The 25,670-nt window shown below is 35.2% G+C and overlaps 3 protein-coding genes across 6 annotated transcripts; all 3 read left to right on the plus strand.

The window, feature by feature from the left end:
* The first annotated feature begins 84 nt into the window (after positions 1-84).
* LOC133703793 (KH domain-containing protein At5g56140-like) lies at positions 85-6,056 on the plus strand. Of its 2 annotated transcripts, none has more exons than XM_062128473.1 (7): positions 85-470; positions 1,030-1,115; positions 3,389-3,534; positions 4,387-4,506; positions 4,604-4,720; positions 5,100-5,243; positions 5,404-6,056. In XM_062128473.1, exons 1-7 carry the CDS (start codon positions 310-312, stop codon positions 5,551-5,553), a joined length of 924 nt encoding a protein of 307 aa, XP_061984457.1. In that variant the 5' UTR covers positions 85-309; the 3' UTR covers positions 5,554-6,056. The 2 variants fall into 2 exon arrangements, with proteins under 2 accessions (XP_061984457.1, XP_061984458.1); XM_062128474.1 differs by lacking the exon at positions 85-470 and adding an exon at positions 481-889.
* A 2,901-nt stretch (positions 6,057-8,957) lies between these two features.
* Positions 8,958-11,576, plus strand: LOC133702832 (ubiquitin-conjugating enzyme E2-17 kDa-like). Of its 2 annotated transcripts, none has more exons than XM_062127147.1 (5): positions 8,958-9,138; positions 9,612-9,697; positions 10,285-10,412; positions 10,900-11,004; positions 11,243-11,576. In XM_062127147.1, the coding sequence occupies exons 2-5, from the start codon at positions 9,628-9,630 to the stop codon at positions 11,384-11,386; spliced, it is 447 nt and encodes a 148-aa protein (XP_061983131.1). In that variant the 5' UTR covers positions 8,958-9,138; positions 9,612-9,627; the 3' UTR covers positions 11,387-11,576. The 2 variants fall into 2 exon arrangements, with proteins under 2 accessions (XP_061983131.1, XP_061983132.1); XM_062127148.1 differs by having other exon boundaries at positions 9,618-9,697.
* A 6,518-nt stretch (positions 11,577-18,094) lies between these two features.
* Positions 18,095-24,035, plus strand: LOC133703732 (phosphatidylinositol/phosphatidylcholine transfer protein SFH13-like). 2 transcript variants are annotated; one of them, XM_062128358.1, is made up of 15 exons: positions 18,095-18,416; positions 19,466-19,558; positions 19,704-20,007; positions 20,137-20,236; positions 20,599-20,865; positions 21,236-21,313; positions 21,395-21,499; positions 21,585-21,634; positions 21,710-21,809; positions 21,938-22,036; positions 22,127-22,240; positions 22,425-22,578; positions 22,777-23,150; positions 23,242-23,316; positions 23,688-24,035. In XM_062128358.1, the coding sequence occupies exons 2-15, from the start codon at positions 19,552-19,554 to the stop codon at positions 23,706-23,708; spliced, it is 1,848 nt and encodes a 615-aa protein (XP_061984342.1). In that variant the 5' UTR covers positions 18,095-18,416; positions 19,466-19,551; the 3' UTR covers positions 23,709-24,035. The 2 variants fall into 2 exon arrangements, with proteins under 2 accessions (XP_061984342.1, XP_061984340.1); XM_062128356.1 differs by lacking the exon at positions 23,688-24,035 and having other exon boundaries at positions 21,938-22,021; positions 23,242-23,610.
* Positions 24,036-25,670: the final 1,635 nt, after the last annotated feature.

Consider the following 25,670-nt stretch of genomic DNA (forward strand, 5'->3'; position numbering starts at 1 on the left):
GGGGGCAGTAAACAGTAAAAGGTCAAAAAATAAATAAAACGGTAGCTCTCTTTTTTGATCTCACACGCATATATAAATACATATTCCACCGACGCAACTGAGAAGAAACAGAGAGAAAGTGAGCCTGGTAGCGGCTGTAACCACAACCACACAAAAAAAAAAGAAACATTATTGAAAAAATTTATTTTCTTCTATCTGGTTGCCGCCGCTGCCGTGGCCGCTGCTCTCTCTATATCAATAATCTTAACTGATATAAAAAAATCTAACAAAACGGATATCTATAAGGATATTGATTGGAGTACTGATAAAATGACCACCACTGGCGGCGGCGGCGGTGTTGGTGTTGGTGTTGGTGTTGGTGCTAGTCGCTTTATGGCTTACTCTCCGTCTCCATCTGCTCCTCACTCCCCTCATATCTCTGGCCTTCGTTCATCGGCAGCTTCCTCTGCTCTCGTAGTCGAGCAAGAAAAGTATATATATATATATATATAGCTGGAATCTATCTCTCTCGTTTCACTTTAACTGTCTGCTTTACAAATCTAGAGAGATCTAGATCCTTGATCTCAGTTGCTGAGATCTAGGTTTTGTTATTACGTGACTGGAATCTGATACTGTTTTGCTGTGTAGTTTGTTTCGCTAGTTACTTTACTGCTGGATTTAGTGATTTATGTCACTAAATTGATCCAATAACTCGATATGTGCTTCGGTTTGTTTCTTTATGAATCAAATCAACTCATTTACTGTTTTTTTTCACTGTCTGCTGTTGATTTATGTGTTCATGTGGTGTTAAGCAGGAAATTCTGAAACTTTATAGTTGCGTTTTGTATCTGTTTGAGCTTGGAATCGCTGATTTGTAGCTCAATTCCGATCATTGAAATGGTTTCTGATGGTAGATTTATTAAATGATTGATTAGTTATGTTTTTAGTGGCTTTTTTTATATATATTTCTAGCATGGTAACGATTTTGTGTATGAACATGTTTGTGCAACTGCATGGTGAATTAATAGTTGATGTGTTTTTGTTGAGCAGGTATTTGTCGGAGTTGTTGGCAGAGCGTCACAAGATTATTCCATTTATGCCTGTGCTTCCTAATATCTATCGGTTGTTGAACCAAGGTGAGGTCCATTGCACATCGCCTTTTCATACACTTAGATCAAACCATGTATGATATTCAGAAGTGGATATTTTTCCATTGGATTCCTTTTATGATTACAAGAACATGGAACGATAGCAATTGTGGAAAGCAACGTGTATATGGTGTGTACAGTATAGACAATTATAAATGGAAACTAAATCTATTTAATTGGCATTGGATGATTGATATATGCCACAAATTGCAGATATTTATTTCCTGACTGCTGCTATTTATCGTGCTTTATACAAAACTATCATAAAGAAATCAGTATAGGAATGGTCCACAAATTAAAGCCCAATAAAGTCATTCTGGTTAAGTGAAAGAAGGAAACAAGGTCCTGTCATTCCACCTTGTTTGGTAAAATAGTGATTAGGTGTAGAATGGTTGTATAACATTGTTGAAGATCATATAATGTCCCTGTCCTGCTATGTAAAACTTAGGAGGCTTTAGCGATAGTTTGCTTGCACAAGTTCTGTTGGTTCTTTGCTTTCCTGTTTTCTTGATGAAAGGAGTGAATGTTTTTGCGTCAACAAATGTCCAAGGTGAGTGGAAACTTCGGTCATGTCCTGTGGCAAGCTCATTTATGATCCCGGAATCCATTTTTTATACCATGCTTAGTTTGATGGATTAGGCATAAATTAGCATTAAGCTCATCAATTGACAACTCATTATGGATATCTCTGAAATTAAAGAATGATATTGGCTTTGGGGAAAGCACCAATTCGCTGTGCGAAGGCTCTTAGGGTTCAAAAAGATATTCTCACCAACTGGATGCTATATAAGCATTTAGTAGGGCCTGTTAGAGGAGCACAAGGATTGCTCATGGCAGATTGACTTGAAAATGTAGATAGCAACTTGCAAAGAAGAGGATTTATTCTAGATTACTAGTTATATATGCTTTTGTCAGTTGATTGTGTTGAATTGGCTAATTGGCTTGCATTCTTGTGAAACCATGGGATATTGTGTATTTGTATCGTTATGATATTTCTCATATGGCATTGTTGTTTGATTGGCATCCTAGATGCGTGCTCCTGGTTTTATCCACATTCTAGAACCATTCAATTTCCCCACCTCATATCCTGGTCCTTTTCCTTTGCATTCCTTTCTGAGCTCTGGCTGTGATAGGGTAGATGATGGTTGAAGAGGATGCCAGAAATGATTTAAAGAGCTCATTGGTGTTTGGCATAGAGTAAAGCATTTTGAATTATTTTTTTTTGCTTAGGAGTTGGAAATTAATTTCAATTATAGTCTGTTACGGGATTTTATCTTTAGTGTTGGGTTTCTGTGTTGAACATGATCATCTTTGGTGATAATTCAGACATCTGAATCAACAACTAAGACATTTTTTTTTTGATGTTTTGGGGTGGGCAATACTGATGGCAAACTGAAAAACCTATAAGATTATAAAGACAGCCAATAGGATGGTTTGTGTTTTTCGGAAATGGGGCTGTGCACATAGGATCTTTCACTCATCTTGCAGAAAGAGATCTTCCAGTGTACAGAGTGGACTAGGAATAGTTGTGTTATTGGTTGGCCAAGTACCTTGGGGGCATCTTTGACATCTGAAGAAGCTGATGGTCACTGTGAGCTAACTAAAACTCTGCTCGGTTGTTTTATAGAACTCTGTTTTCAGCTTATATTGGGAACTAAATTTGGCAAATTCTGATGCTGGTGTTATAGCTGAAATGAGCTGGTTGAACTGATTCTAAACGATTTCAGCTGTGGCTTGGTTTAATTTCCCCCCTTATCTCTTGCATTATCCTCTTTCTTTTTGCAGCAACATGTTAATTTTTTTCTTCCAATTTCATTCTCTGTCCTTCTTTGCAAATACTTGTGACAAATTTCCTATTTTCAGTGGTGCTAATTTCTGGTGTTGATTAGATAGTGTTGTTTCTATGCAGGCTGCAAAATGGTAGATGTACAATGTCCTTGAGTTTTTTTTACTTGTGTGACTTGAATAGTTAATATTTATTAGTTGCTTCATTCTCTGTCAAACTTATTAGAGCAGATAATGTTAACTTTCTTTTTTGTTTAACGATGCATGTGCTAGGGTATCACTTAACATTGTGGTCCTTAACCTTTCATCTCAGACTATGTTCTTCTGAAAGTTTAAGTATATTTAGTGGGGCAAGCATTGATTTTTAACTAACTAAGTTAACAATCCGTCTTGTCCGTCCATTTTGTGGTGACTGCTAACCAATAACCAATGCTAACTGGTACATCTTGTTCTTGAAAATTGACATTTTGGAGCAGAAATATTGCGTGTAACTACACTGTTGGGGAATGCATCAGTTTTAGGTCAAAGTGGGCTTGAACATGCTAGTCCTCTGGCTTCTGGAGGAATATTTTCAAATGGAGCAGCTGATGCAAATGGATGGGCATCACGGTTTCAATCAGAAGTACGGATACTAACCATTAACATGACCTTTTTTTCATCTAAATTTACTGTTTTTAGAAGCATTTTCTGACTATATTTTCCTTTTACTCCTAACTTATACCTTTTGTTTAAGCTTGTAGTTTGAATTGACAGGCAGTGAGTCTGAAGCTAACATCACCAAGCAGTGAAAAGTAGATCTTAACTTTGCACGCCTTTCCAGAGTACCACTCTTAATTAGATGATTTTACATTCACTATGCCCTTTTAAATTGTGAAGACATAATGAAGACGAATTAATTGAACTTATTTTCTCATTGGTGAAAAAAATTGAAGACCCAATACCCTTCATTTTCAAAGAATTACTTCTGGCTTGGTTTGCAATTCATTCTATGAAGGATGCATGGCATGCTGAGTATGAAGAAACTGCTTGTAGTTAAGAGGGAGTCTGGTAATTTGGAGTAGAATCCTGACCCTTGAACTGATAAAAGTTGTTTAACCCACAATGGCACTGTAGCAGATATCCTGTCGCCTTAACCAATGTTAACCAATATAAAAGATGACAAGGCTTTTGAGCACACTAATACTTATGTTTCTAGGTTTAGAGCCTTCCATTTTCATTCTATTTGGTGGGTATCCCTTAATATAGTTCCTGCGTTGGCATTTTTTTTGGGTTCATTTAGCTGTCATCTGTGTTGTGTGTTTCTTTCCTCACCTGCTAGTGTCTTAAATATGTTCTTCCATTGGAGTTATCCAATGCTTATAGGGCACTCTGAACCTTGGGGATTTAATTACTGTACTTCCCACCATCCAAAGCAGGAAGCCACATTTACATAGATAGTGGTTTTTTTGACAAAATCTGGGATTGTGCTGTGCAGATATCAGGTATGTTGCAGCCCTCATCAGCACAAAACTGGCTGGGCTCTCAAGGTAGCTCATCCGGTCTTATTGCTAAGAGAACTATTAGAGTGGATATTCCTGTCGACAAATATCCTAATGTACAAATCATCTTCTCAATTCCTTGCAGATTATTATTTTTGTTGTTTTTGTTGCATTTTCTTTTTTGCAGCCTCTGACATTCATCTCTTATTGTAGTATAACTTTGTTGGGCGCCTTCTTGGTCCTAGGGGGAACTCCCTTAAGCGAGTGGAAGCTAGCACAGAGTGCCGTGTCCTGATCAGAGGCCGTGGAAGCATTAAGGATCCAGCCAAGGTATTAATGATATTTCCTCCTTAAGCACACCTTCAATCTTTTGAGTTAGAAGAGAACTGTGAAGAGGAAATATTTTATCACGAGATTAAAGATCAAATAATCTTTGCTGGAACCTATAGATGATTGTGGTCCAAGATAGTCTCTAGAAAATCTGAATGTGCATGTGCTGTTTGAAAAACTCTGCAAATCTGCATTTCAATTTCTGGGAAATAAATTTTACATTTTAAAAAAAAAGAATGTGTAAAAAATTATCAATAGTTCTGTCCAGCCATTGCTCTCTTCTGCTTGCTAGGGTGTAATTTTTCTCTCATGGATTGTGATATTATGTCCCCTTACCTTGGTTTCATGATGCAAACAATATATTGTTCATTTTTTATAGGAAGAAATGATGAGAGGGAAACCGGGGTATGAGCATCTCAATGAACCTCTCCACATCTTAGTTGAGGGTGAATTGCCAGTTGAGATTGTTGATGCTCGGCTAATGCAGGCACGTGAGATACTCGAAGACTTGTTGAAGCCTGTGGTAATTAGCTTACTCCTTTTCTCGTATCTTGCTTGTAAAGCTTTTATTTTTTTGTCTACCTTACAAATTAACTTCTTCCTTCTCCTCTCATAACCAGCTTGCAAGCATCATTTCTTTTTTTGTCAGGGTTAATTTTTGTTTTTCCTCGTTTCATGTTCAGGATGAATCACAGGATTACTACAAGAAGCAGCAACTGAGAGAGCTAGCAATGCTGAATGGTACACTTCGCGAGGAAGGTTCTCCTATGTCAGGTTCTGTCTCCCCCTTCAACAACAGCCTTGGTATGAAGAGGGCTAAGACCAGGGGGTAATGGATTCCTGAACCTAGTGGGCTCTTGGAGCTTGTTTACTAGTTCTGCCAGTGATCAGCGGTTCTGACAGCAGAGGTGCTCCTGCGTCAGCCAATGCTCCCAACTGCCATCGGGGCACTGGCACTGTCTTGTGCCAGTTCTAACTTGTTTCTATATGAGGTGTGTTTATCTTGTGTTTGGGGAAGGTTTAATGACAGTGTCGCATGTTAAGGGACAGTTCAGTTGGGGTTTTGCGTTTGTATGTTGCTCTAGGCAGTTTGGAATCAAGGATTGCCAATGTATTAAAATAGGGCCTTACTATATAAGCTTGCGATGACAGTTGATGGGCATTTGTGTGAGAAAGTTGACGTATATTTTGTATACAGTAATGATCAACAAGTCTACCCAAATGCACCTCAGCTGGGTTGGAGTGTTGTCCTATTAAGTGTAGACTGTACTCGAATTTGTCGAAGGCATTCTTTGTCGTCTCCTACAATAATTGTATTTGCCTTCTTGCCCCCTTCTCCCCGCCTTTTTTCCTCGGATCTTTTTCGTGGTATTTCTACTTTGCTGTTATTCTAGTTATATCGGGTGTGCTGGTAAGCAAGCAATTAGGGGTTGATGATGGAATTCGACTCGGAATTGGGGTAAGCTGAGATTGATAGAGCCGTTTCATGCTATTTTGGAATCGACGGCCAAGCATGAAACTGGGAACGATTTCCTGGCTGGTCGATCAGGAAATCTGACCTTTTTTTTTTAAATAATTTTAAATGTATGTTTTAATTAATATTTGTTTTTTAGGGTTTTTTAGCCTTGTTGAATAGCAATTAGTTTAATTTTTGATTTATTTGTAATTTTTATATAAATTAAATATTTATTTTTATAATATTTTTAAATTGTGTAACGCTATATAATATTTTTTTATTATGTGTTAATTTGTATTACGAATTAATTTTTATAAATAAATTTATTAAACACAATACAAATAAAAAATAAATGACTTGAATTATAATATTAAATGTAAAAAAAATAAATTTTATAAAATGATATATTTTAAAATTAAAAAGATGCTAGTAAAAGTTTTAAAAGTTAAATTGGATTTCATTTAGATTTTAACTTGGTTGGTTGACCAAGTAGGGAGTATATTTTTTAAGGTGTTTGCCGAGGCTAACCTGATTCAATATAAAACCTTTCTTATATAAAACCTTACTTGAGCATGAGTTAAGTTAGGTTTTGAGCCGGCGGTTCTTCCACCTAAACCTTACTTGAGCATGAGCATAAGTTATGTTTTGAGTGCATGATCACCGAATTAACCCAAAAACAACAATAAGAAAAAAAGAAAAAGAAAAAGAATTAACAGTGTAATTTAATGTGAAAAATGGGGTAATTAAATGTACGGCCACAATTAGATATATACCTGGATATTCTGTTCTTGTTTTGGGGGTATAATTTATTTAACATGAATACATGACGTACTTCATGAAGTGTGGACTGGTTAAATCACTTAATTGTTCACAACAATTAGAAAAACTTGATGAATAATGATCAGTTTGGGGAATGAATATCTTAGAGGAGGAAGAACAAAGTTTTGATTCATGTTCTCCTTTCTCCTTGAATCTACTAGGTGCTGGGCATGGTGCGGGCGCAGCTTGCGACACGGAAACATGACTCCCTTGCAGAGAGGAAGGATAGCAAGCAATGAACCGGGGTACGATCGATGAAGATCATGCTTTTGGCATTCGATTTGAGGTTACTGTAATGATCTCCTTGTGACCATAGCTACAACATCACTTGATTGTTCATCTCTAATAATGAGTTTGTCTTTTCGATCCTGAACATGCATCTTGTCTTTCCTGGCTGTGGTCTTAATGCTATTCCTTAATACGGTGATAGATAGAACATGTAATACTGATAGATGCAGAGCAACCACACATTATTAATGTAGTTTGAAGGAATCATGGCTTCTCTGTCATCGAAACTCTGGGGGAATTCTGTATATTTGACAGTAAATCTAAGATGGTTGTATTAAATCAGAACTTGTAACTCAAGTCAGAAACCAGGTTTTTCCCGGTTTGAGCGGCTGCTTCGAGGCTGTTTCTGCTGCATAAATTTGAACTTTCCTTCCCCTTTTTCCTTGTAGGAAACTCTCTTTCTTCCTCTGCTGTTGCGGCTTGCAAACTGCCTCTGGTTGCCGAGTTAATGCTACTGCAAATCCTCCATTCGCAAGGACTTGTTCCCCCGACCTTGCTGCTGAGATTTCTTCTTCCGTGACTTTGCTGGAAGTTTCTGCAATCTCTAGATTTAGTTTTTTCCAAGCTGTAATTACATTCGAGTTCTTGCATGTCAGGAACTTCTGTTGCCGACATCCTGCACTCTGCTGTGGAGTTACTGTTATTGAACTTTGCCCCACCTGGCCTATCATGTTGACACAATGAATCATCTGCCGGGGTCATGTTTCAAATTAAAATCAAGTGAAAATAGATTTAATATAACTTGATTGACCGGTAGATTAACTCGTAATTCGATCAAAATATTATTTAATTTTCTAAATTTTTTTCATGGTTTTATTTTCTAAATTTTTTTTCAAGAAACAGTATTATTTTTAATCAAATTGTATCAATCCACCTAGCCCATAATCAGAGTTATGAGGAGGTAGATTGGCCGAATAATTACGGGTCACAAGTTTGGGAAGAGGGAAGTACACATCGTCCTCATCGAATATGATAAACAGTCGAAAGCTTCAATTGTTGTTGCAAATTACATGCACACATAACCTCTCCATTTTAGAGGTTTCATGTACAGAAAACAAAACAAAGTTTTTTTTATTTTTTTTTCAAATCTGTTTTTATTTTAATTTCATTTGTTTTTTTTAATTTTCTTTTAAGTTACATCAAGACAACTCTCGTATATTTTAACTTTAAATTCATGTTAGGTAAGAAGTCGGGTCAAAAAAGTTTTTTATATCAATTTTATTATTTTTTAATTTTTTATTAGATAATCAGGATGTCTTTGTACCAAACAAGTCGATTAAATTATGTTAAAACAATTTTAGCATGATTTAATTTTAAATCTAAGCTTGAAAAAAAATCGGGTCAAAAGGTTTTTCCTTGTTAATTTTTAATTTTTTTAATTTTATTATTAAATATTTTTTATTAATAAGTCAAGTTATTTTTAAACTAACCAACTCCTGATTATTCAATTTTTATATAATTTAATTTTTAATTGAAATTATATAAAAAATTGAAAAAAGATTTCAAAAGTTAACTTATTATATCAATTTTAATAATATTATTAAATAATTCTCTTCTACTTCTGAGATATTTGTTTTTATATATCTTAAAAAAAATTAATCAGATCTGTAGGGTATTAAACTAACAATTATCTATAATAACAATAATAAATAATAAAAGGAAGGTTTACAAATAAGAAAGTGAAAAGTGAAAGACATTCGTGTGAGAGACAGACCGCCACAACGCAACTACAAGGAATCTCTTCTTTCCTCTTTGTTTTTCCTTTTAAATATATTTATCAAACACAAAACAAACACTCTATTCTTTGTCTCTGTTACTGCCGATTCAAACCCCGAACCCTAACTCAACTCAGGAGGTCATTAATTTCTTTTTTATTAAATTTGTCTGAACCTTTTTTTATTTTTTATTTAATTATTCCCTTTACGGGGTCAGTAAAAATCGTTTCTTTTTTTTTTTTGTTGTATTTTAAGGGTTTTTCCTGTTAACAGATCTTCTTGTTTCCTGGGGTATGATTATTATTATTATTTTAATGTTTTTTTGTTTGGTTACCGAGAAGATTTAAGGAATTTTAACTCTGAAGGGTTTTAGTTTTCATGGCAGTGAATTTGGCCCACTGTTTGGTTACTCAGAATTTATTTTTTTTAGACCATTTGGAGGGGGGAACGTTTCAGGATCTTTTTAAAAAATTATGGGTTTGCTATTATTTGTATGAAGTTTAAAATTAAACCCTTTTTTTTTTTTGTTTTGGAAGTATTTTAATTGGATGATTGGATGTGGATGACTTATATTGCTGGCACTAATATGTAGTAAAAATATGTGTTTTTGAAGGTTCAGAGAATTTGTGATGGCTTCCAAGAGGATTAACAAGGAGTTGAAAGACCTGCAGAAGGACCCTCCTGCTTCATGCAGTGCTGGTTCGCTTCTTTACTTGCCCTTGATTGTTGAATCAGTTTTAATCTTATAAATTTGTTTCTTTGGTTTAATAATTATGATATCAACATGCGTTCTTAGTTAACTCGGGATGGTATTGTATTGAATATAGGTACCCCAGTAAATTTTCGTTGTGTTTGCTTTAACTTGCACGAGCACATTGATCTGATAGTTGTTAGATGTGGTTGAGTAGCAAGGACAAGGGATTGGTTTAAAAGAGTAATCAATGAGAATCTAATTACATTTGCTATGAAATACAGACTGTTTGTTGGATAGAGTGGGGTTCAGCTAGCTGTAAGTGTGGTGTCTGTGTGTTGATCACTTGCGGGAGTGAACTAAAAAGTTTTCATCATTGGAATTGTTTTGTGGTGAGTTGATTGGGATTTGATATTTCAATGTGGTGTTGTGGACATGGCTGTGTAGATTGATGATCGCTGATCTTTTTCATTCATGAGCCTTGACCTGTCTGCAAACTAATATAAAGCTGATGAATTCGGCCAAAATATATTTTGTTTTCACTAGAGTTTATTGATCTGAATCATGGCTTGTGACATACTATGCATGCGTACAGGTCCTGTTGCTGATGATATGTTCCACTGGCAAGCAACAATTATGGGCCCAGCTGACAGCCCATTTACTGGTGGTGTATTCCTTGTGTCCATTCATTTTCCTCCAGATTACCCATTCAAGCCACCGAAGGTTATCAATTTGCTCATCTTTTCTGATACCAGTTGCCTTGCATTCCTTCTCATCCTCCCACCCCCTATAAAGCGGTGGACCTGCAAATGGTTCAAGGATGGCCTTGTGTCAGTCCTGGCCTCTCTCTCTAATTGCATTGCTTGGTTGATTTGGGGTGCCAGTCTGTAGGACCTGAAATGCACATCCTGGAGCTTCGTAGGCTTTCATGGAAGCGCTTTTTATCATCCCCGTAGCTTTGGTTGCTTGCCACATAGGTTATGACACACTAATCCTTAAGAGAAGAGAAAAGGAAGGCAGTTGTTAGCTTAGTGATTCAATCTTTCTCGTGGGCTTTTGATGTGTTGGGATTTGAAACTGACTCTCTCTGCTTTTCTGGTTGTATCTTTTTTTTTTCTATTTGGTGGGCATTTGATGTGTTAGGATTTAAAAGTTCTCTTTCTGGATGTATATATTTTTCTTTTTTCTGATTTGAATATGTTCTGGATAGGTCTCCTTCCGTACAAAGGTTTTCCACCCTAACATCAACAGCAATGGAAGCATTTGTCTTGACATTCTCAAAGAGCAGTGGAGCCCTGCCCTTACAATATCCAAGGTACTATGATTTTTCTCCCCTCATGTTTTATTTCTCTCTTATGTACATGGGATGTTGTGTTGGTCCATCTCCTCCTTGACCAGAGTTGTGTTTGGCATGGCTCTGTTATAAGATGCGAGTGCTTATATTGTAATGCAATAGTGACTCTAGATCTGATTATAGTTTTGTATTTGCAGTATAATGACATTGGATTCGTATATTCTTTTTGGAATAAATAAAGAATACATCTCTCTTGTAGGTTCTTCTGTCTATCTGCTCACTGCTGACTGATCCAAACCCGGATGATCCCCTGGTGCCTGAAATTGCTCACATGTACAAGACAGACAGAGCCAAGTATGAAACTACTGCACGGTCCTGGACCCAGAAATATGCCATGGGCTAGGGTTCTACATTTGCAGGATGAACAAAGAAGTCCGTGGTCGTAACTAGTAAATAATAGAAACTTTGTCCTGATCTGCCGTTGTTGTCGTGGTTTCTGAAGATCAGTGGGATTTTATTTATTAATGCATGTTCTATAACAGTTATGTGAAAACAGAAATGCAAAATGTTATCTATGCTCTGCTTCATTCTAATTTCTATGTGTTTGGGATTGAAGAGCATCCAGCTATCTCTTATACCCTCATCAAATGCACGGGCATTTGAAGAGGAGCTGTTCATTGTGGGGGCCAGTTCTTGGTCCTGGCAAATTCTCAATGGGCCTGCCCGAAATTCCTTGGGCCGAGGCCTGGCCTGGGAACAGGTTTGCATTGGACTTCGGAGTGCAGTCCAGCTAGCTGATGGTGGTGATGATGATTTTAGATGTTGGTCTAAAATAGGCATTTGTCCTCAGCTCAACCCTCATAATTAATTAGCTCGCGCTCCCTGTTTTGACTGTGGGAAATTATCTCCCAATATGCAGCTTGCCTCGGATTCCCATGGGGGTTGGGTAGAAAATGGTCATGGGGGCATCTTTTAGAGTGTTCTTACTTGTAGTCTAGTTTGCTCACCTGCATGCATGTCGTGTAAGACCGACAAATGGAAGTTTATGGAGTAGTGGTGTCTGGAAGTGGTTCAGCATGTCTATTGCATTTCATGCTGCATTCAACACTAAACTTGGAGTTATAAATTTTATTTGAAGAAGATAGGAATCGAAGGAATTCTGGTTGGTTTGCTTCTGGATTCGACTGGGAGCTCGGGTTGGGTTGAAGCCCATGCCTGTGTGCGTGCGTGTGTCTATATATATATATACATATATATATTGTTTGACGTTAGTGAAATAACAAAGCACTCGACCATTTATTTTCTTAAGATTTCGAACCGGAGCCCAAAAATTACCTTAGTACAAAAACGTGCATTTACTGTGTCAGAAATGGGAAAAAAGAAGCTTGTGGGGTCCAAAATGTCAGTGTTACTATATCATATATCTTGATTATTTAATGTATAGCATAAATGTTACCAAACTATAGAACTCCCACGCACCATATATATAGTAAAGAGAGAGCAACTGATGAGGCAGAAAGAACTCCCACGACAGGTCCCTATATGTTGTGCATTATTCTGCCTGCAGTTTCAATAACTCCAAACTGTGATCTTTTGGACCCTTACGTTTATAATTTAGCACCCTTTCCATGTTCCCACCCTTCTTGTCTCTGTATGTGTGGCCATGGCTCCATATTAAGACTCCAAAGCTAGTGGGTACGTGCAAGTTCACACAAGTTGGTCCTACCAAGAAAGATTATTTATGTTGTTTAATTAACTTAATTAGATCGATATCAAGTTCTCATGCAATAAGACTAAGACTGATGTTTAGCTTAACTGGTCAGGTCTTGTATTTACTCTCTAACAATTACAAGTTCAAGTTTTTTCAAAACCATTACAAGTTAATTTATATATATAGTCGTTAATCTTAAAACTCATGAGATTAATTGAAGGTAGCATAAATTAGTCCAAACATCTACGTTAATAATAATAATAAAAAAAATTAACCCTCTTGTAACATGCCCAATTCAATATAGATTAGTGATGGAGCATTTCATGTTTCCTCTTATTATTTAGAAACAGATTTCCCTCGTGTAAAGATGCAAATGACCTTTTTTCTCAAAGCAATAAAAAAGTTAGGGCACACTACTTTCTCTTTAGGTATCTTATTTATCGTAGCAAAAGTTGTCGGTCGATATTGTACCCTATCATGCGTCCTTTGAGGTGGACTTCACTTCTCTTTATTCAAGCATGAAATGTTTTTATTTATTTATTTATTTATTATTGAGAATGCAAGCGCATGATAATAGCTAGCTAGCTAGTGATCAATAATATTTTATATATGCGATAACTAGAATATTAATGCCAAGGCTGTGGTTATTTATGGCGTTGAAAAAGGGGAGATGATGAGAAATATTGTACATTAATTCTGCTGTGAATAATTAATTAAATGCTCCGATCGACTACTCTGTCTCCTCCTCGTTTAATTTATTGCATGCTCTGTAAAACCCCAAGATACACATGTCAGAGACAGGATCACGGGGCCTTTGAATCTTGCCCTTGCCATTCATATTGACTTCTTTAAAATAATAAAATTTACAAGTAGTAATTAAATGCATGCATGTCTTTGCGGTGACATTGTGATGATGTCCCCATTTCTTTTCTTTATTATTATTACCGTGCCTTGATCAAAACTCAATTTCATCTTAACGATTTTAATAACGCACCTTTTACATTGATTTAATAAATTAAGTCTTTCTAATCACTAATCCTACATTAGTACTGTAGTCCATTCAAATCCTTATTTTGAACGCTAATTCTAAGATTTAATGCTTGTTTGGAAGTGTGGTAACTGTTACTTTTTAGAGTGTTTTTTATTTTAAAACATGATATAATAATCTTTTATTTTTTTAAAATTATTTTTAATATTAATATATTAAAATATTTGAAAACATTAAAAAAATATTAATTCAAATAAAAAAATAAAAGAATTTTAAGTTTTTCTAAAGTGATTTTGAAACCCAATGTTAAAACTCGAATTAAAGAAGAAGAAGAAGGAGGAGGAGAAGGAGAAGCACAATTCTTTAACCAATGGGACAAATGTATCAGCTTATCGATAAGCCCGAGAATGATCTAAAAGTAAGAAAATCGAAGGAAAGGAGAGGCGGGACGACGCATGCAGTTGTCACTTTCTTTTTCACAGAGCTAGGAATGTGAAAGTTTACAGCAAAAGGCGACAATCTTTGAGACGAACATGTCTATTGTCTATGAGCTGCTAGCTGCTACATTTATACACACTGTGTTGCAGTGAGAATTGTGGAAGAGACTAGACATGAGTATGCATTCATTCATTCAATCTTTTTTTATCGTCTAGTCTACACTGTGCATGTGTCTAATATTGTATTATTATTCCGCATAATATATATCTATATATATATATATATATATATATATATAGAGAGAGAGAGAGAGAGTCATATATATATATATAGGCTAACTAGCTAGGTGGGGGGTGGGGACTATATATGTATATGGTATAGAGACCCAAGAGGAGGAGGAGGAGAGAATTCATGAGAGGGACTTGTAACTGAAGCATTTTCTTGGGGTTGGGTTAACGTTATCGGAGAAAAGGGGAGGACATTTTGGAGAGGTCGTTGTCTTCTTGAAAGCGACTTCTCTCTCTGTCTGCCGACGCTTCTTCCAGCTTGTTCTTTTCTATCTCTCTCGGCACCGAGAGAGAGAGTAGGTGTTACTGTACAAATTGTATTAAGTACTGTTATGTTGCGGTAGTTTATGTGCTTGGTTTATCAATTATAAATTTTTTTCATTCAAGATTTTTCATCAGAGAATTTTACGTGGGATCAATGCAAATTTATGGTGTTTATTAATTAATAAAATATTTTTAAATATATGATTAAAATAAAATACAGACAGTACAACACCACAGTACCACATAAATGAACAAGGTTTAAAGCTACCACTCTGCCCACATGAAATTACTTTCATTAGATTTATTATAAAAAAAAGAAAGAAAAAAAGCCTCCAATTTGAAAGGAGGGAGTTGTTATTTAGTCTTTGGATTTAAAAAAAAATTATAACTTAGTCCTCCATGTTTGAAAATCTTTTTTAATTACTGCTTATAATTGTCATCTTTTCTTGATTTTAACATCTCAAGAGTTCTTTGATTCATATAAACATTTCTTTCCTTGCAGAAAAAGAAAATTAATTAATGAAAGTTTACGTGTATATTTTGATAAAGAAACATGGATGAAAATTAGGGCACTGTACTGGCTGTTTTGTATTTTGGTTGAAAGGTGCTTCTAATCTTATCATTACTGAGTGTGGTTGCAGTTGTTTTTCAAATAATTTTTCGTGTTAAAATACATTAAAATAATTTTTTTTAATTATTTTTGATATCAGCATATCAAAATGATTTGAAAACACTAAAAATATATTAATTTGAAGAAAATAAAAAATTATATATTTTCAAAAGCGTTTTTGAAATGCAGAAACAAACATTAAAAATTTGATTAATATTTTAAAATCGAAGAAATATATATGAAAGAGATAGAAAATTTAGTTTGTTGGAATAATTATGGAAAAAATAACATAAAATTAATAAATTAGATTTTAAAATAACCTTGAATTTCTATATTTTTAAAATAAGAAATATAGAATCACGTTGTTTTTTTGTTTTTTTTAGATATATTGGATGCAATCCACCAAGGCAAGCATACTCCCAAAATATGATTATTGTTGCTTTATTATTATTATTATTTTGCAGTTTGTCAACGCATTTAATACTCCAATAACGATGACATTAATATCATGCATCCATGGATGGGAATTAATGGGATCTTGAGTCTGTTTTCACCCATCTCCATTCCCAATATATATATATATATATATATATATATATATATATATATATATTGTCCAGCATGCATGCAGCAACCTTCCCCTGTGCCTTGACCGTACAGGGAAGACTCATAATTAGGTAATCAAGCTCTATCCACCATTCTCTGCAGGCAAACTTCTGAACCATGCATTAATGTTAGGTTAACTAAACCCAGCAATTTGCTACCAGAAGAGAAGGAGAGGACATGGAGTGTCTGCCACCATTAAGTTTGGCTGGTTAGCTTACACAAACGTGTAAGGAAATTGCAGGTGACATATTAAGGTGGGACCATATACATTAGATATGATGTTAGGTCAAGCTTGTCATGATCTTTCTAGAATCTTAATTTGACCCACGTAAAGGGAGTAGTAATCCCCTGTAATCGATACGATCATACCAAGGTCTCACACAGTTACATGCTTTAATTTGTTGAGTTGAGCATCCCTGTTGATCAAACCTTCAATATTTGCATCGAAACAACAGGAGAAAAACGATAAAATAAAACCTCAAGATCTTGTAAAGTTAGGAGGGAAGAACAATCACCAATCTCGAGGTCAATCAATCTTGCTGTGGGAGCTAGGTGGTGGTGTCCTGGTTAAACAGCCGACAGCGCCATGCATGATCAATTTCTTCTTCCATGCTTCTCTGTTTGAAGAGAAAAACCAAGAAATGCTGTCGATGTGTCCATGTGCCAAGATCAATAAAGGGAGGTCATTAATGGCGGGGATCGTAAGGAAGAAGAAAATCACAGAGCGATAACAGGTGGGGGTACGCATGGGCTTTGCTGCAGGGCATCAGTTTGGTCTGGTCATTGATAGATAGATATCATGAGATCAGATTGTGTGATTTAGTTGTGATTGTGTTGGAATCTAGAGCCAGCCAGCCTAGAGCATGTCGTGTCACCAGCAATCTTGGTAGGCAGCTAGCTAGGCTGCTGCCTGCTTTGCTTTTTTAGTTGAACAGTGCAATATTCGACGGATTGACCTTTAGTTGCTCCTTTTTGTTTTGTTTTTTTTTTTTTTCCAATTGGTTTGGAATTTGTAGCATAGTAATTGGATATAGGGTGGGTTAAAAGCCGGTTTATTTTTCTACTCGAAATTGTGTGTTTGGTAAAAAAAAAACATTATTAAATTTTTAATTTTTTTTATGATTTTAATATGCTATTCTAAAATTTAAAAATTATTATTTTAATATTTTTTAAATAAAAATTACTTTTAAAAAATATTTTCATCACAATATTAAACACCCATTTATCTAATCAAAGAGTTTGGAATTTATAATTAAAATTGAAGTTAAACAATTGCAAGGTTTAGGTTATGAATCTGATAAATTAATCTCATTATTGCTTTGAAATCTATAGCATGATGATTAAATTTAAAATTAAGCATATATAAAGTTTAAATTATAAATTTAATGAATTAACTCGGTTAATGATTTGAATTTATAACATTGTGATTAATTTTAAAGTTAACTAGATGCAAGATTTAGAATATGGATAGAGTGGATTAATCCGATTAATAAATTTGGGATTTGTAGCATTATTTTTTTATTTTCAGTACATTTAATTAATTAACAAAATTTAAGATTAGCAAGATTCATAAGTTTCAAGTGTGTGCGCTCATTAATTATAAGGAGAGCGTTAGGAGCAAGAACAAATCAATGCTAAAAATAAATAAAAAATTCATGAATATATGACACAAATAATTGAATCACTATCTAGTCTCGCATCACGTTAATATCATGATCTAATAAATATCTAAAAGTTGACTTTAAAAATAAATTTAATTTACATAAACAAAACCAGTCACTGTGGGTTTTACTTGTTGGATATATTTTGAATAAAAATTTAAATAAAATCATTTTCCAGTACATAAAGTATTAACAAGATGTAAAATAAAAAGAAATAATATTTATTTTAAACCTTGAATTAGTTGACCAGAGATCTGTTCAACTTGAAATCTAAATTAATTTTAAAAAATAAAAAATAAACAGATAAAAAAAATCAACTATCAAGTAGCTAGCAGCTGTTCTTCTATTAAAATGACATCATTTTAATTATTTTTAAGTGATAATCTCTCTTTATTAGTCACCCGAAACTTATTCTAGTGCAATTCGAATAGGGTTTTAAAATTATGAAAAATATAAGTAGAAAAATGGAGAGAGAGAAGGGACACGTAAGGAAGCAAGAAGACAGAGGAGCGGGTGACACATGTCATCAGCAAAGTAAAAGCAAAGTAACACAAAAGGAAAGCAGAGCTGAACAGAGCAAAACTGAGAGAGAGAGAGAGAGAGAGATTCGGTTCCTTTGGCTTCGTCCTCAGCTTCAGCTAGAACCTTCATCCCTAAATCAGATCTTGTTTCTCCTACAGTGTCCCTTTCTTCTCTGTTTTTCCAGAAAATTCCCTCTCCTTCCTTCCTTCCTTCCTTCCTTCCTTCGTTCGTTCTTCTGTTTCTCTGCAGTCACATAGAGAGAAAGGGAGAGATTAGTATATAGTACTGTTCTTATCATTCAATCAGCAGCTACTCATCTGGGGATTCTTTTGATTGATTGATACTGGTGTGTTTTGCTTGTTTCTCACTCAATCTTCTTCCTTTTAATTCAAATCCAAACCAAACTCAAAATCAAGCCTTTTCTTTCTTTGTTTCTTTTGAATATTTTTTATTGGGTCAAGGAATGAATAAATAAATAAATGAATAATGGGGAATGATTGAATGAAATAGAGGGCCGGATCCGTACAGTTGGTATCTAGCTGCATTGTTATTTTTCTGGGATTTTTTTTTATTTAATTTAGTGGATTCTTCAGGTTATTAAAGGGACACTTTTTTTTTTCTTTTTTAAGATTATTAAATTTATTTCGAGTATAAGTGATGTTTATTTCATTTGATTTTGATTTTAAAGGGCTTCACTCTCTCCTCTTATTTATTACTACTCCTTTTGTTTCTTTGTTTATGTGTTTTTAAAGCTCATTATTTTTTTTTTGTTTCTATCTAGAAATCAGTGAATACTAAGTGTGAAATTTGTTACTTTCAACTCTTAACTGTGAGTGGTGTCAGCTAAATTTTGATCTATCTTGTCTTGTTGGGTTTATTATGCTGATGGAGAATGAATAAGTAATAAATGGGTTTACCTGTGTGGATTTTTTATTATTCTTTGGGATTTTTAGTAGATTTGGATCTGTGTTTTTAATGATTTTTAAGAGTTTTGTTATGGAATTTTAGAGATTGTGATTTAGTGAGCTGAAGGGTTGTGATTGGAAGTGAGAAGTTTGATTCGTTTTTGTTTAGGTTTTCAATTCTCATTGATTGATTGTTGGAGGATTTAGACGAACTGTAATGCTTTAATATCTGATTGGGATTCATTCAAGGGCAGAGAACTTGTCTCACGCAGCCAAAAGGGCTCTTCTGTTTTTGTCCTTTTTTTTTTTAATCTAGTTTGATAGCTTTAGAAAAGATTAGTGTTTAGGTATTTGTTTGGTTTCTTTATCTTCGGGGCATGTATTGGTTGGTGATTTAATTTAAATAAATTGCCGTCATTTTCTAATGTTTCTGTGTTGCAAGCTTGCAGTATTATGATAGTAACTCCTTTCGTGCTTTTGCCCTTGACAGTTTAGAGCGGCATGTATGGCGGCAAGTTTTCTGTGAATCTACTTTCTTGGTCTGGAAATTAGGATCCCCTTTTGCATTTCAGCAAAATGTCAAGTATGATAATGTGACAGTTTCCTTTTTAATGCAAATCACATAGCGAATGACCTAAATTGAATGGTTTCTGATGCTTGATTTTATTATGGTGATGTTGCATGTTGTTTGGCTACTACTAATATTAATCTCCATTGTCCGATTGAAGGTGTTGAGGGAATTGTGGTTAATGATGAATATAGAGAGAGAAGATCTGATTTTGAGAACTCTGAAGATGAAAGACGGCGGTCAAAAATTGGTAATCTCAAGAAAAAGGCTCTGAATGCTTCGAATAAGTTCACCCATTCTCTTAAGAAAAGAGGGAAAAGGAAAATAGATTATAGGGTTTCTTCAGTTTCCATAAAAGACGTGAGGGATGCAAAAGAGGAGAGTGCTGTCCATGATTTGCGCCAAAAGCTTCTCGAAAGGGATTTGTTGCCTCCCAGGCATGATGATTATCATGCTTTGTTAAGGTCAGCCTATTAATAATTTCAGAACTCAGTGTCATCCGTTTTATAAACTTGAACAGTTTATTGGCTGGCCTGTTTAAATCCCCACTATAATGCACTCACTTATTAATACTGTCATCTCTATTCTTGTAGATTTCTGAAAGCTAGAGAGTTTAACATTGATAAAACAATCCAGATGTGGGAAGAAATGCTTAACTGGAGGAAAGAATACGGGACAGACACAATTTTAGAGGTAATGGAATGGATTTATCCTGCTAACCTTGTTGCTGGTGGTATGGTTATCTTGGAACCAATTGTTTTATCCTGTTAAAAGCAGCAGTTTTATGTTCAATGTTTCTTTAAGCCAATCACAATAATCATTTAATCACAAGCTCAAAACTGCATCTGTTGGTAACAAACAACATGGGCAAAAACTTTTGATTGCATTGCATTTTTTATAACTATCCATTGCATAGAATGCATTGTTGCATGCATACTTCATGGTTCTGTACTAAACGTTTTGATCTTAATTCTAGATTCAGAATTATAATTTTTAATTTACTCCTTTTTGTCATTTGATGTTACAAGTATACTGATCTTGTGGTCAATGGCTAGGATTTTGAGTTTGAAGAGCTGGAGGAAGTCTTGCAATATTATCCTCAAGGTTACCATGGAGTTGATAAGGAAGGGCGGCCAGTTTACATTGAGAGGCTTGGGAAAGCTTATCCGAGCAGGCTAATGCGTATCACCACTATAGAGCGGTATTTGAAGTACCATGTCCAAGAGTTTGAGAGGGCCATACAGGAGAAATTCCCTGCCTGTTCTATTGCTGCAAAGAGATGGATATGTTCGACGACAACCATATTAGATGTGCAAGGTTTGGTATGTTGAATTGAATATTGTCGTAGACAAGCCTTTTCAAATTGATGTTGGTCTTAAACCCCTAATCGATTCAAGCAGGAATTAATTATCCATGTTGCGAAACTGTTTCAACCTGTAACGATTTCCCTACTCTTTGCACCTTAAAGAGCTCTGTAAAATCTGTTCTGAAATCTACTTTTAGAGTGTATTTAGTCTCACTGTAGGTTTTCTAGCAGCCTCTATTGAATCAATTGAGAGATTAATTTGTGTACTAGTAGGAATGTAGGATGTTGATAGATTTTCTTTCCTCCACTGTCACTGGTGGTTTATGTTTCTTTCAACTGGTTATATGCGTAGTTTGAACTGGTGATTAATGCTGTGTTAAAAACAGGGCATTAAGAATTTTACTCGGACTGCTGCAACTCTTTTGGCTTCCATAACGAAGATAGATAACAGTTACTACCCTGAGGTATCAAAGTGTTGTAGTTAATTGATAGTTTTTATCTTCACTGTCTAATTTGTTTCTAATAGCTGTCCACACATCATACAGACATTGCATCGGATGTTTGTTGTTAATGCTGGTCCAGGCTTTAAGAAGATGCTCTGGCCAGCAGCACAGAAGTTTCTGGATGCAAAGACTATTGCCAAGATACAGGTAAGGGATATGACTGTAATCATATAGTTTCTCATCATTCATTTCCTGCAATCCGGATTAGCTATACTCAATTTCTGAAATGCAGGTTTTGGAGCCCAAATCCCTGCCTAAGCTCCTGGAAGTTATTGACTCAAGGTGTGTATCAACTGTTATACATGCCTCATGTTTTTCTATAGAATAAATTATTAATATACTCCTTTCCTGTTTCAGTCAATTGCCAGACTTCTTGGGTGGTTCTTGCTCTTGCTCGGTTGAAGGAGGGTGCCTTAGATCCAATAAAGGTCCATGGAATGATCATGGAATAATGAAGGTAGGCAATCCCTGCTATTAGAATTTCTTGTATTGATTCTGTGTTGAATTATTAAAGCATGAAAGGAGGCTTGTATTTTTATATTGAACTTGTATTTGGAAATTCACCGGGGTTTGTGTCTTTCACAGCTTGTACATAATGCAGTACCAGCTGTTGTGAGGGAAATCTCCAGAGTGTCTAATGATAAGCAGGAATTTGACTCATACAATCAGGTATGCCCTCTGAAGGCAAGTCTTCCATCTCATGATAACCAACTGTGTTTGTGGTCATCAATATCTCTTGTTCTGATATATATTAGTTTATTCTTTGTCTTCCAGGGAAAAAGCAGTGATAAATTAACAGCAAAATCAGGGTCAGATATTGATGATCATTCTTCTCCATTTGGACCAAGGAGTTCTACATGTGCATGCTTGGCCCCAGTTGATGAAGAGGTAAGCTGTAGAACCTGTAGCTAGCTTTTTCTTTCAGTACAGTTCCCTTCTCATTGAACTTATGTGTGGACGAGTGTGCATGCCAGTTTGCATGTGTCTGTGGTTGCATGGCTGCTTGTTTGTGCAAGTGAGATGCGTGCACATCCTTATGCTCTGTTTTGTAAGTGAATCTTGATCTTCGCAGGTGAGGGCATCTGATCCAAGTATCTTCTACAGTTGTGATGACAATTTTATTCTGGCTGAGAAAACTGTTCATAGAGGGGGGTGTTCTGAGGATCAATCACTTGGAATCAACAATTTGGGGAACATTCCCTTTCAAGTGACATCAAATCTGGAAGGTATTTGTTCATGCTTCCATAATGCTGATCAGTTTTCTTTCATCCATTTCAGATCCAATAAACTCGTTGCTTCATGGCAAAGGAGATCTATATAAAAGACTTTTGGAATTAGTCTTGCATGTGTTGATTTTAGTCCATATAGTTGCTGAATATGACTTGTATTGCTGCTGTCTTTTGGGATTTGTATCTTAATTTCAGGTTTATTCATCCGTTGGTTTGACATTGTCAAGGAAAAGGTTGGGAAAACAAGTATCCCAAGCACAGCGAGAACCCTGATATCTTTCATGGTCAAACTTTTTCGTAGTTTTCCATTAGAGTATTGGAGAAGGCAGAGCAACATTTATCCATCTAATTTGATGGAACATAACACAGTTATCCATTCAACTGCTCTTGAAGATGTGAATGAAGAAGATCATGTACGTCCATGTATAGAACGTCTTCAAAGACTAGAGAAAATATTTGAGGAAGTTAGCAACAAACCTGCTGGAATCCCTTTGGAAAAGGAGAAAATGCTAACAGAATCTCTGGAGAGGATCAAGTCTGTGGAGTTTGATCTTGAGAAAACAAAGAGAGTATGTCCTGTTCTACATGGTTTAATAATTGTGAAAGTTGGGCTTTTAATTGTACTGAATGCAAATTTTTTGACAATCGTTGTGCTTTCAGGTACTGCATACTACAGTGGTAAAGCAACTTGAGATCACTGAGCTGCTAGACAATCTACGGGAGTCTAAATGTCGTGTACGTAGTTCTGTGATAGTTGATTATATCCATAGTAAACCTCATCCATGAAGAGTATCTGTTTATTCTTTGTTTATCCTTATCTGGGATTTTCATTCAAGCCTTGAATGAGGGTTAGTGAGGCTTGAACCCTGGCAGGAACTACTTTGTTCCCATGTTCCAGTTTGTTATTAACATGAAGGGAACCCTCCATTTGAGCACATACAGCAAGCTTTGTTCAATGTGTTCATGGCAGTCTGTTGTCTTTTTGACTTGCACTAAAATTTTGTAATTTGAGGCTGAATCATTTACCTAGCTCTCACTACAGTTCAATTGATGCTTACTCTGGTTTTCTAGTGCAAGCATGACAATAATGAGGTCTTTTTTTGCAGCAAAGAAGATTGTTCTGCTGAGTAGCTGAAGTTGTAGCGGAACATCAGAAACTAAATAGTTGGGAGACTATGCACAGAGTGAAACTATTTAGGCATCAATGGTGGCGGGAGGCCATACTCTGAAAGGAGCATCACTACTACTACTTTTTTTTTTCTAGTAGAAAGACGAGGCAGGCAATCTTTTTTTCCCATTAACCATTTTCCTTCAATCTTGTAATTTCTTGTTACAGTCGATACTTCACTAAAATTATAGTAGTTAAGATGAGCATTTCTTCCTGATGTTAGCTTCGATTGTGTAGAGAAAAACATGAAAAATTGTCAATGGAATGCTTGATATCAACCATACTATACTCATTCTCTCTTTATTTAGTAAAGAAAACTTCCATTACAATTTTTTTTATCAAATAAAAAACTCATTCAAGTACTGAAGCATCAGAGCACAAAAGGCCTTGCGAGGGCAATTCACACGATCTACAGATACATATTGTAGCTATTTTGACAGCTCGTTCTGCACTGCTTTTAACATTCATAGGAATATAGAAAACTTTACTTCTATGTTGCAACCATGCTTTATGAAATATTATCTTCATCATCTTTTAGAGCCAAGACTCATTATGGTTTATACCTTGCTTCAATAGACATTCTTGGATAGAACAAAGAGTCTAGGCACAGGAATTAGAGAAATTCCAATGCTGCCATCGATAATGTTGATAATAGGTATATAACGAACTGAATGTTGATAATAACCAGAAAAACAAAGAACTTGCAACAAAGAACAAAGAGCAGAATGTTTTTCATGTTGGTTACTGTCATTCCTTAGCTTTTATTTATAGATGAGATCAATCACAACACAATTAAGAAACATAACTAACATAAACTCCTTTATTTATGGAGTTATGTAACTTATCCTAAATAAGTTTCATATCTAATGAAGTAAAAACTCACTAAACAACATTAAGATAATAATGTTACTAATAAATAAACATTAATAAAAAATAACATATGACAGAGAGATTAATTTCAGCTTTGGTGCCATAACTTCAACAGACAACAGGCTGTAGCAATATTCTTTTGAAACAGTGTGGTTTTGTCTTCAGTGTTAAGACGGCAGGTCATTACTTAATACACCAAACAGTCTCTGTGAAACTGCAAAACTATTAGTGATGGCGTAATTACTCTGCCGTGCTGAGCACAACAAATAATCTGTCTTCTCGTTAGCTGATATTTTTGCTGCATGAAAAACACTAGCTTTGTTTTCAGCAAAATACGACTCCTTTTCCACTGTAATATTTTTATCCATATTTAGTGTCAGATTGCTTCTTCATCTGTATGAAGCCATTATTAAAACACAAAAAAAATATCTTAGTTCTCCCACGACAACTCGTGAGCAAAACAACTAGTTGATTACAAGACTTAGCAAGTACTTTTTTTTTGCTTCCAATCTCTTTCTGAAGGCAGAATCCTCAGCCTGTCAAATTGGTCTCATCATTTCTCCACCATCTATTTTTGGCTCAAACTGATGGAAGCCCTCTAATGTAAGCGAGCATGAAGGATTCAATGTTTTGAATAGTCAATTGCGGAAATGTCATAACGACCATGTAAAAAGCCTAGCTCAAGAAAAGGCGTGATCATAACAGGAAATTCTTTGTTTGAATGCTGTCCTTCCACCGTCTTTCTTTCTCTAAAACGAGAAGTTCATATATATATATATATATATATATATATAGACACACACACACACACACATGAGTTGGTTGCTAATTATGGGAAAGAATATGCCTTTTGATTTAGTTTTGTTCTTGTTTTTTTGCTGCGTTTCAGTTTAACATAGATTTTATGTTGTTTTTTCTATTTGATTTATGATTATGATTTTTCTACCTTGTAAGGTTACTTATTTAATAAGTTGTAAATATATATATTAAACAACTAGTCGGATAGAAAAGAAGTTATACGGTTCCGGTTCTATAAGAGTCGGTTGCTGAA

This window comes from Populus nigra, chromosome 9 (genome assembly GCF_951802175.1).
Source record: "Populus nigra chromosome 9, ddPopNigr1.1, whole genome shotgun sequence".
NCBI classification, from domain to species: domain Eukaryota; kingdom Viridiplantae; phylum Streptophyta; class Magnoliopsida; order Malpighiales; family Salicaceae; genus Populus; species Populus nigra.

Excerpts from the sequence above, each read along its gene's own strand:
- LOC133703793 (XM_062128473.1), top strand. The coding sequence starts at position 310 with ATGACCACCACTGGCGGCGGCGGCGGTGTTGGTGTTGGTGTTGGTGTT. Across the intron at positions 1,116-3,388 it reads CTATCGGTTGTTGAACCAAG|AAATATTGCGTGTAACTACA; the intron begins GTGAGGTCCATT and ends ATTTTGGAGCAG. Across the intron at positions 3,535-4,386 it reads CATCACGGTTTCAATCAGAA|ATATCAGGTATGTTGCAGCC; the intron begins GTACGGATACTA and ends TGTGCTGTGCAG.
- LOC133702832 (XM_062127147.1), top strand. The coding sequence starts at position 9,628 with ATGGCTTCCAAGAGGATTAACAAGGAGTTGAAAGACCTGCAGAAGGAC. Across the intron at positions 10,413-10,899 it reads ACCCATTCAAGCCACCGAAG|GTCTCCTTCCGTACAAAGGT; the intron begins GTTATCAATTTG and ends TGTTCTGGATAG. Across the intron at positions 11,005-11,242 it reads CTGCCCTTACAATATCCAAG|GTTCTTCTGTCTATCTGCTC; the intron begins GTACTATGATTT and ends TCTCTCTTGTAG.
- LOC133703732 (XM_062128356.1), top strand. Across the intron at positions 21,314-21,394 it reads ATAACAGTTACTACCCTGAG|ACATTGCATCGGATGTTTGT; the intron begins GTATCAAAGTGT and ends CACATCATACAG. Across the intron at positions 22,022-22,126 it reads AATTTGACTCATACAATCAG|GGAAAAAGCAGTGATAAATT; the intron begins GTATGCCCTCTG and ends TTTGTCTTCCAG.